The following is a 10399-nucleotide window of genomic DNA, read 5'->3' as shown; positions in this document are numbered from 1 at the left end:
CACAGATCAGGGCATTTCCAAACCAAGTGGTGCTCTCAATGTGACGGCACTCGCCGCTCTGTATTGTGCGAGCCATGTTATAGGTACCTCTCCCCAACACAACAAACGTTCCGACATCAAGCGATCAACGACAAAGGCACGTGCGTCACCACAGCCCCTTACATGAAGTGCATGTCACTGTGGTCCCTAGCGTGGGGGTCTCGAGCACAGATGTTTCCCGACAGCGCTGAAACTTTGTCACGTGGGACGTATTTGGAGCAGTGGAACACTTGTGTAGATACATAAATCAATAGCAGCGAGACAGTACCACCACTGGTTCTATCGATAGAATAAGCTGTGGAAGACGGTAGGCAGTGCACTCTGCCATTGTCGAAGAATCATGGGGATGGTGGAAGACAAATCACGCATAAAAATATGCACAAATGATCCAAATTGCAGCAAGAACAACATTCAAATAATCAAATAAAATACACATCACGCATGAGTCATAAAAGAGGCAAATTTCCGACTATGCCCCTACCTCTTATTCATGTTACGCATTTTCATAGAACGTAGTGACTCAGAAGCAAGTTTATAAAATAAAAAAGTGGTCCAATCCAAACAGTGCAAATCAAACAAAACTACCTAAAACAAAACAAGTTTCAAAAAGAGATTATGTGCACTGTGCAATGTGCATCGTTCATCAAAAGGTTTCAGAAAACGTCAGCGCAAGTCCCGACACCCCAAATATCATAAGATATATGTCACATCCGAAGACACGCCTGCACGTTGAATAATATTCCGTACGGTAAAATTATAACAAAACAATTCGATGTGGAAGACGTAGCACACTGAACATTCGTGACCTCCCGGGCACCCCAGCCACCCATCCCAACACCATAATACCCAAAGAACTGGACGGCAATGAGTCCCCAATAGCACAAACCCGGTACATGCCAAAAGACACCGGGAGTGCCGACAGCCTGTAGCCCCGCAGCCCAACTACAAAACCGCAGAGGTCGAGTTTCAGCCCTCATCACAGCTCTTCCTTGTGACTGTGATGGGAGCAGATGCTGGTTTCGTGGAAGCAGAATTGGTGGCTGGCGTTTTCGTGCTCCTTGGCCAGGAAGGCCATGAGCTCGTCCTCCTGCTCCTCCACGATCGTCTGACACTGCGGCACGGGGAGGGACGGCTCGTGAGGCACCAGCACAGAGTCGTGGACGGCTAGGTCAAAGGGGGCAATGTGGCTCGCCGTGTCTTCGCACGATGATGGGATGAAGAAGGGGTGGCGAACGAAGAACTCTATTAAGAGTTCTTCGATGAGATAAGATTAGGAGCTCTATTACGAATAAATTATGAAAAGGTGACTAAGAATACAAAAAGCAAGCAACAAAATGGATTAACAAAGTCAAACAAGTGATGTACATAGGGAGGGCAAGAAAACAGCATAATAACGCACATAGTCCTTGATTCCCCTGTTGAGGTTGGAGTCCTGGAGCAGTTCGAACTCTGACATCCTCGGGTTCATTGCTCCGTCGACGATGATGGGCAGCAGGTCCTTGGCGCCGGTGTCCTTCCAGTGGCCCTGGGCGTAGTCGTCCATCTTCTCACACACGCCCTCCAGGAGCTCACCGAGGTGAACCTCTGATCTCCGGTACTGCTTCTGTTGACAGCAGCGAAATGGCCATGGCATTAGCACGCACATCTCGTTATTTATACCATAAGGCAACTTGCTAAAACTGCTAAGTTTACCTGAGATCTGAGATCACAAACCATATCTGATAAAATTATGTACCTAGTGAGCAATGAGCATTGCAGTAAGTATAAACATAAAAAATGTTACAAAATAGCCTTTATCAGGTACGAGGGGAAGCACACCCCTTCCCCGCCTCGAGTCACGATCGGACCACCACCCTTCACACTTAACCCTCACCGGTTTAGTCCACTTTTGCATCCTTCGAAGGCACAGCAACAAGGAACAAACAAAAATAGGTACAGTTGGTAACTTCTGCACTCCGTAGTGTACTTCAAATTTATCCTATGTTGTGTGACATTGTAACCACTTGTGGACTGTTTGATGAGGTCAGGTGAGCCGCGAGGTCATGTATGTTAACCCAGGCCCGTATGTGGGGGGGGGGGGGTCGAACGGACCCTCTCGATTTTTTTCGCGAATAACTCGCGTAAAAAGCGGCCGATCGTGACGAATCTTTCAGTACCCTCGCGAGTCGCGGTAATCAATTTCACACCTACCCTGAAAATTTCATGACCCTGGTCCCTGACCCAGATGATCTTTGGCCTATGACCTATTTCTCGAGACCATGTTTGGCCGGAATCGCGATTCGGCGTATGTCGGCTCGCATTAGCCGCGCGTTTGTAGTCTTCGTAGTTTCAAGCGCCCAAACATGTGATATGATGTTGGTCCCTCCCATGCATTAAGGTGGATGTCAAGGTCACGTGAAGTTCAGGTCAGGTCACTGACCTCTAATGACCTTGGTTCACTTTTTCGAATTTTATGTTTCTAGGCTAGTTTTTTTTTAGCTAAATTCGAATTTAACAGCCATTTGAACACTTTTAAAGTAGTTTTGGTGCCTTCGTAAGATGCTACGAAGCTGTCAGAGGCGGTTGTCAGTTGTCACGTACTACGAATACCCGGCAGGACCCCTACTGGTTGACCTGACCTGACCCGACTTGGCCTAAATGCATGAAGACATCATCTGTGATCAAAACTGACATGGTATTCGTGATAAGCATAAAAACAAAACAAAAACATAGCAGCCACACTTTACGACGTTCTAACAGGTCCCGATTTTACCGATTTTTGGATCATTGACCTGACCTGGAAGGTCAACCAATGACCTAAGACCATGGGTGGAGAACCTGCCCCGGCCACCCCGGCCGTGGCCGGGGTAACTTTCAGCCTACCCCGGCGCGGCCGGGGTAACTTTTCGACTCTTGTAAATCCTAGAAGCTGTCTCCAAACCAGAAAAGAAAACTCGTTCTTCAAATGTTCACTGCCATGGCCGTAATATAGCAAATCAGGTAACTATTTACTAACATACCATAAGCTCCAACCCCAGGAGTTGGGACCCGCGTGTGGTCGCCAATGCCAAGACTGCTCTCAAATCGGGTTCAGTTTCGAAAATTTGGCGCGCCTTCGGCGCACTTTTTTCCGAACCAATGCTTGACCTCACTGCCTTCGACTGGCCTGCCAGTGCCACCAACCGCAACCATACCCGTTAACGTTTATAGTGTAGCCGTCAGGATGCTCATAAACACCGAGCGTCCATCATGCTTCGAACTCGGATTGTCGTAACCGGGACGCGTGCTCTCGCCACGCGTAGTTCAGCGCTCTTATAGCGACTGACGAGACTGGGACCGGTCGATATCCCTGGATCGACCCCCCTGTTTGTCTTATAGGAGTTTGAGCTGCCCAACATTGAAGAAAGTTGCGTAACTGGATGTCAGTGACCCATTTTAGTGCTTTGGTTCGAACGTTCCATTTTCTCTGTAAAACTCAACATTATACGATGTCGGATCCAATGTCGGATACGATACGCTCATCCTTTAAGAAACACAACATCCAATATTCCATTTCCATGGGTCAGAATAGGGGTTTGCTTATGATGACCGTTAACAACAATGTGAGCATACCGTCTTTCCGACTATTGGTCGCCGGCCGGGGTAACTTTCTAAAACATTCTCCACCCATGCCTAAGACCTTAACACGCGCAGTGGAAGGGTTGCGAGTACTACACCCAGAGGAAGGGTCGAAGTTGTCGAAGTTGTCGAAGCCGAGATATTAGGGGGGCCACAACTTGTCGCCCCCCCCCCTAATATCTCGGCTTCCACTGGAGCTAGAAAGACGAAATTTTGTGGGTAGGTGGGGGCCCTGAGGAACTCTGTTGTGTGTGAATTTCATGACCCTAGGTCATATCTTCAAGGTCAAATGAGGTCAAATTTGGTCAAATCTGCCGTATGAGCGACTTTTTTGCGTTTACACGCCGATAACTCAAAAAGTTACCGGCCGATTTTCTTTTTTCTTTCACTATACGAAAGAACATACATTTGTGAGTACGTATGATGAATTTCTAGTTAAATCTAACAATAAATATGGCAGTTAGAAGCCTGCTAAGAGTAAGATGTCGCCGGCTGAAGCGGGATCGGCCGACGCGGGAAACGCGGCAATCACAATAATTGTGATTTCACTTGACACAAAATTTTGTGTTTACACGCTCATAACTCAAGTTTTCACAAGCCGAGTTTCAAACTTTTTTGACCATAAGATTGCCTGTACATTTCTTAGTCTTCTCACAAAATTTGACGCGAATCAAATGTAATCAGCGGTAAGGAGCGGCGAGCGCCGGCGCGATGCAAAAACGGAACCCGGCCCCGGCCCCGGCACAGTCTACAATTCAGGCGGCGCGTAACGGCCGCGCCGGCAGTCGCGCCGCCGCGGCGGCAGGATGTTTGACTTTACACCGCTATTACTGGAAAAGTTGTGAACCGATTTTCTTATTTCTTGCACGAGAAGATCCGCAATTCAATTGTGGACAAGTAGCCAAAATTTCAAATTGATATTATGTTTTCGGCGCGAGTTATTGTCGAAAAACTGGAGGGATGGGCGAAATCCACCCCCGCCCCCTCATTCCACTGCGCGTGTTAAAATTGGGTATCATCGGCTTCCTCTCGTCACGGGCAGCACGCTCGTTTTTTCCGCGAAGCTCTATAGCTCGAAGCTCTATAGCAGGGGCGAAACAGCGAGGGAGGGGGGTTCCAACGCCCATTACGTTCGCGGCTGGAAAAAAAAAACAATACGGGCGAGGGTTATATTAATTTAAATGTTCAAATTACTCCCTGCTATGCCAGATAAACTTCAATATTTCCTAGCTGTCCTACATGGCCATGCCAGTGACTTACCACCACTGATAGTTTTCCCACATAATTTCACCAGAAATTATTTTGACCCTTTAATATTTGAGTTGTCACAGTGACCCACCTTGATGATTTTTCTAGAGCCATCTGCTTCCAGTCTTCCACCAAGATCAATTACTTTCTTCGGATCCACTGCAGCTATACCTTTCTCCAGTTCATTTACTATCACTTCACAAACTGGAAATGAGGTTCATATCAGATTTAACATTAAATCACTCAAATGACTGAAGAAATCAATTATCATGATTACTATCATCATTGAAATAACTTGAGTTTCTAGTAAAAATCAACATTAACTGACAGTCCCACCATCTAAATTGAAATGCTCATCAAAGGCCAGAGTAGGTATCCAGTTGCTCACCAATGCCTTGCGCCTCTGACTGACTCTGACTCTGACCTCAAGCACAAAAGTGAAAAATAAAAATATTTTTAAGACAGCAGGTATCACGCAAAGTCCTGGTCAACCAGCCACAACAGTGTGGAATTCCTAGTTTAAAAAAAACATCACAAAAATAGACATCAATGATATCAAAACTCACAAGGCAGTAGAAGCCTGTCTCTCTTAATTCAGCCATTTGCATTTGAGTGAAAACCATTCTTACAGATCTTATTCTTAGCTGAGATGCATGCTTTAGTCTGTTCCATAGGATCCAAGCTTGCAGTCCAACTGTCCAGCTGAAAGCACTGCAGTGTGTGACTTATACGCTTGTCTCAAATTATTGAACGAAGATAAATGCCGAAACAGCTTTGACCACAAGCTTGATAGATGATATGGAACATACTTTAATTTAATAACTTTGATTTTCATTCTCTCAGAGCAACTTACCCATACAGTTGAGGTCATCATCAAAAGCAGCATAACCTTTTTGTATGCTCAAAACCATCAAAAGAACAGGAAGTAATGAAATAGCCAGCATCCTAATATAAATTCTGAAGAGTAGAGGCGATGCGACAACGTGGTTCCTTCACTGTAAATTGGAAATAGAAGACTGGGACTTGACTTGTCTTGAATCTATGGTATGCTCAACCCCACAACAGAACCTTTCCGGGCTGAGACTGGTTTCAAATGAGGGCCTTTTGAAAAGAGCTTGATCCTAGGCCTGAAGCCCTAGGCCTGAGACATTTGTCAACGAAAAGCGAGGACCGAATGCCACCCAACGCAAAATTCTAAACGGTTTTATTGACCAATCATTGACAAAAACAAAATAAATACGTGGCATAACGCTAGAGGAAATGTCATGAGCTGCTTTTGTAACTACTGCGTGACATTTGTCGTCCTATCAAAAGTAAACAATAGACGACTCTGATGCTTGCTTCACAAAAAAGTTTCGTATTTGCCTTTAATATCATTCTTTATTTTTAATTAAGGTAAATTAACATCAAAACTTTGACATAAGCTTTTTGTTCAAATGAAAAGAGGAATGAAAAACATCGCGGTTTCTAGAGCAATGAATTGATTTTTGACTGGCGCAGCACGCTCAATTATGTGCACTACATAGTGTTCTAAAATGGACGTCAGCAGCTAGCTTATGCATTCTGATTTCGCGTTGCCAGGCCACTCTGACAATTGCCAGCGCTCAATGGCTCAGCGTACGGCTTATAACTCGCTCACAACGCTATTGAACACAATTCGACGAATTTCACTTTTATCGACGGTTTTGTCTCTATCTGTTATCTGTAAGAATCTTGGCATTGTCCAAGATCATTTTTATTTTGTTTTGTCACTTGTGACATTTTCTTGTTGTTATAATTTTAAAGATGATCGCCAGAACTTTGTGGAGGCTGACACACTGTGAATTACTGACAGTTAGGCCGCATGGCCAACAACGACGATTGCTGTTCTGGAGAAAGGGAATGAAAACCAATGGATTCGGGTGAGTTTAGTAGTTAGCCATGCTTGAAGAGGGTGAACCCCTTGGGGTGAATGTTCGGGGCTGGTGGCCTGAGGGCATGTATTCAGAGATCACAACACAAATTGTGGCACTTTTTATTTATATTTTCAAATCCTCGTAGGCTGTAAGTTATAAGACTAGGCTATAATTAATCAATTTGATTTTTCGTTATTTACGTACCTACTGTTGCGAGCACCTGAGGAGCCAGGGCACCTCCCCCGAACCACCACCGGCCACCTTGAAGAGAAGATGCCCGCATCTGTGACTGTGGAAGCAGTATTCTTTAGAATTACCTATGTTGCTTTTTGAAAGCAGACTGAAATCTGAAATGGTCCATAACAATAGCTAAATGTACAGCAGATGCTGTTGACAGACATGGCTGTTGCATGTTTTGTTAAGTCAAAGTGGTGTGAATACTGGGAAGTCAGGGTTCACTGTTCATATCCCTGTGCTTTCTGCTTTGTACCTAACCACTTCTTCTAGCAATCAGCATACACCCATTGCTGACATGCTGGCATCATCATGTTCTGTAGTATCCAACATCAGTGAGTTTGCTTGTTCTCAGGGCACACACGTGATGTGCCATCTTCATCATATGCTGGGCCTTCTAGTTTAATCTATCACTGCCACTGTAAATGGGCTGTGAGGCCTGTAGCTAGCCAATGCAAATGCAGAATACAGAATACAAAACCTTGGCTGTCTGAAATGAGAGGAATCAGTGCATCTCCATGTTGTCTGATGGTTATTTTAAATCTGGTGATGGAAACTTCTATTCTCACCTCTAAAATGTTGCTTTCATCTTGAAGAACAACTAGTAGTCTCAAGTCTCAGCAAAGTGCATAAAACCTAATAAGATGCTTGTTTGGTGTTTCAGCTCAGCATTTGGTAATTTCTCTCTGGTCGAGCCAGGGACAGTGTTGCCTGCGCAGCCAGTCCCTGACAGCATTCAGAGGCCACCATGGGCAGAGTCTGGTGTGCCCAGTGATCCTCCAGCTGAGGCTGACTGCAAGTCAAAGGATGATCTAGGGAAGATGAGGAGGGCATGCAGACTGGCCAGCAAGATTTTACATGCTGCCAAACAGCTGGCAAAGGCCAGTACCTACCTATTACATGCGCACCATGGAACTATTAATTTTCCAATGAATCACATGATCATCAGTGTATTTGCCTATTTGATGCATAAAAAGTATATCAACATGCAAATGGCCTGGAGCTTTTGATTATTTGAGATATAGAAATGTTACTTTCCAGAATGCATTGATATTGGATAATTTTTACATTGCTGCACTCTGATGTATTTCTATTTCTGTTCAGTCACTTCTGGTGCTCTCTGTTGATTGGATCTGCCCGTTTGCAGCCGGGTGTGACCACTGAGGAGATTGATCGGCTGGTGCACCGGCTGACCGTGCAGCACGGCGCCTACCCGTCACCACTCAACTACCGTGGCTTCCCAAAGTCGGTCTGCACGTCAGTCAACAACGTGGCCTGCCACGGCATCCCCGACGATCGGCCGCTCGAGGACGGCGACATCATCAACATCGACGTCACCGTGAGTCCCCGGTGGGTCCCGCCGCCGCCGAGCCGAGCCGAGTGTGCTTCACCGCCTGGCGGAGCACAGCGACTCACGAGGCCGTAGTCGGCATTCGAGGCGGACGTCGGCCGATTTTCCTCGCTGCACTTTGAACACCGATATCATTTTCATGTGTTTTTACGCTTCAGGATCTGTTATCGAATGAATTACAATTCTCATGAAGGTTGTGTCTCGTCTAATTATTATCCTGTTTATTCTGTTTTTATTCCATCGCATCAGTGCCCAGTGGCGCATGCAAAGATGTGGCTGTGTTCTATTTCTCACTTAACCTTTCCAAACACATGCTGCCTGCTGAGAACCGATGGCGACGTTTTCCCGCGCAGGTGTTTCTGGACGGTCACAACGGCGACTGTTCGGAGACGTACCCGGTGGGGCAGGTGGACCAGCAGGGTCTGCGGCTGATCGAGGCGGCGCGCCGCTGTCGGGACGACGCCATCGCCATCTGCCGGCCCGGTGTGCCGTTCTCAGAGATCGGTGAGACTTGTTCGGGCGTTTATAAGTGTAGGTTCAATGGGGTGCAATGGTTCTTTTCTCCCACGCATCACAATGTCTTCATTGGCTACACTGACCCAGGGCGACCTTACTGCATCTCATATCACCATTGCGACGGCCTGTCACGCCGGTACTGTCCGCGTAACTGGCCTCTCCGGTCTCCACAGGCAGCCGGGTGGAGCTCTCAGCTGGACACTTAGACCACGCCGTGGTGCCGGCGTTCATAGGCCACGGCATCGGCCGCTACTTCCACGGCCCGCCCGAGATTTACCACTGCTGGAACTCGTACCCGGGGACCATGCGGCCGGGCATGACCTTCACCATAGAGCCGGTCATCAGTCAGGTCAGTCCGCCGAGCGGCCCGGCCCTGCGTCCAGTCCAGGTCCAGCCCGAGTTGTGAGCAGACGCGTCTCTCTTTTAGATGACGAGGAGGAAGTAACATATAAATATTATGTCTCAGCGGTGGCATGTATGCAGTTATCTCACGTCGTATCATTACGGTCGCAAAATATGCTACAAAACCTTTCACCGCACCATGTTGCGACGGACAGCACTGCGTGGCACTGTGGAAATGCTGTTTCTTTGTCGCAGGGTTCGCGGGAGATTGTGCTGCTGGAGGACGGCTGGACGGCCATCTCAGGCGACGGGAGCCGGTCGGCGCAGTTCGAGCACACCGTCCTCATCACGGAGGACGGCGTGGAAATCCTCACCGAGCACCGGCCTGAGGACGACCTGGCTGTGGAAGGCAGCTGAGGACTCCAGTATCCTCACTGTGGGTCTGCAGGGCGCCTGAACTCCGCCGCGGGGCCGGTGGACGCCCAGGAGTCTTCTCAGGCCCCAGGAGAAAGAAAGGCTAATATTTTGTTAGCGACAGATCAAGGGGCTAGTCAGAATGTCGATAGGTTATAAAATGAAATTGAAGCGAGCACATCTCTCTGGGAGCAGGGCACACCATCTATTAAATTGTGGCTCTACTCAAAGTCCATGCCAGATAGAATTCTCACGCCTTGAGCCCAAGATGGTAACCGATGTCCGACTTTATTACCCCGCGATATCGTCTCGCTCGCTCGCCCGATCTGTGCCAATACGGCGTTGAGCTATGAGTTGCCTAAATATGTGACGCACTTTTTGAGTGTTTTTGTAACGCCCAAAGCATTATTCGCTGCAGATAGGGCGGCATGCATAACGGCAGCAGGCGATAGCGATTGGTACTTTTTGCGATATTGTGACATGGGACAATATATGGCATTGCTCAACGGACAGAGCGGCTGGAGCTGAAATTATAGCGCAGTTGAATCGGGGAGGAAAAGAACAATTCGCAGATCTGTTTTCAATTGGTTTTTCTCGCCTCCAGTTCGATTTGTTTTCCTTATATTTGGGATCTGCTTCCATCTATCCCCATCCAGGCGAAAGCCACAGTGGCAGCGAAAAATAAGCGGTTTGTAATAAGAAAAATGTGTGTGAGCGCCAGACCTTTTACACCCGTCATCGGTTATAAACTTTCATGAAAGGC

General features: G+C 47.2%; 2 protein-coding genes across 5 annotated transcripts; one reads left to right on the top strand and one right to left on the bottom strand.

Moving 5' to 3' along the window:
* Window positions 1–30: 30 nt before the first annotated feature.
* LOC122386362 (protein canopy homolog 2-like) lies at window positions 31–6117 on the bottom strand. Its single transcript, XM_043375506.1, has 4 exons — window positions 5738–6117; window positions 4976–5088; window positions 1439–1642; window positions 31–1150 (listed from the first exon to the last, which is right to left on the bottom strand). Exons 1-4 carry the CDS (start codon window positions 5826–5828, stop codon window positions 1016–1018), a joined length of 543 nt encoding a protein of 180 aa, XP_043231441.1. The 5' UTR covers window positions 5829–6117; the 3' UTR covers window positions 31–1015.
* Window positions 6118–6582: 465 nt separating this feature from the next.
* Window positions 6583–10150, top strand: LOC122386361 (methionine aminopeptidase 1D, mitochondrial-like). 4 transcript variants are annotated; one of them, XM_043375501.1, is made up of 6 exons: window positions 6583–6785; window positions 7678–7894; window positions 8161–8352; window positions 8718–8868; window positions 9054–9229; window positions 9478–10150. In XM_043375501.1, exons 1-6 carry the CDS (start codon window positions 6670–6672, stop codon window positions 9637–9639), a joined length of 1014 nt encoding a protein of 337 aa, XP_043231436.1. In that variant the 5' UTR covers window positions 6583–6669; the 3' UTR covers window positions 9640–10150. The 4 variants fall into 4 exon arrangements, with proteins under 4 accessions (XP_043231436.1, XP_043231440.1, XP_043231437.1 ...); XM_043375505.1 differs by lacking the exon at window positions 6583–6785 and adding an exon at window positions 6799–6817; XM_043375502.1 differs by lacking the exon at window positions 6583–6785 and adding an exon at window positions 7001–7070.
* The last annotated feature ends 249 nt before the right edge of the window (window positions 10151–10399 follow it).

This window comes from Amphibalanus amphitrite, unplaced genomic scaffold (genome assembly GCF_019059575.1).
Source record: "Amphibalanus amphitrite isolate SeventyFive unplaced genomic scaffold, NRLGWU_Aamphi_draft 000248F_arrow, whole genome shotgun sequence".
Classification (NCBI taxonomy): domain Eukaryota; kingdom Metazoa; phylum Arthropoda; class Thecostraca; order Balanomorpha; family Balanidae; genus Amphibalanus; species Amphibalanus amphitrite.
Note: the sequence above shows the minus strand (reverse complement) of the source record. Positions and strands in the feature narration are given on the sequence as shown.

Bases quoted from the DNA above. Each gene is read 5' to 3' on its own strand.
- LOC122386362 (XM_043375506.1), bottom strand. From the start codon at position 5,828: ATGCTGGCTATTTCATTACTTCCTGTTCTTTTGATGGTTTTGAGCATA. The intron at 1,643-4,975 runs GTGGGTCACTGT...TGCTGTCAACAG, and splicing joins GCTCTAGAAAAATCATCAAG to AAGCAGTACCGGAGATCAGA. The intron at 1,151-1,438 runs GTGCGTTATTAT...CCCGTGCCGCAG, and splicing joins ACAGGGGAATCAAGGACTAT to TGTCAGACGATCGTGGAGGA.
- LOC122386361 (XM_043375501.1), top strand. From the start codon at position 6,670: ATGATCGCCAGAACTTTGTGGAGGCTGACACACTGTGAATTACTGACA. The intron at 8,353-8,717 runs GTGAGTCCCCGG...TTTCCCGCGCAG, and splicing joins TCATCAACATCGACGTCACC to GTGTTTCTGGACGGTCACAA. The intron at 8,869-9,053 runs GTGAGACTTGTT...CGGTCTCCACAG, and splicing joins TGTGCCGTTCTCAGAGATCG to GCAGCCGGGTGGAGCTCTCA.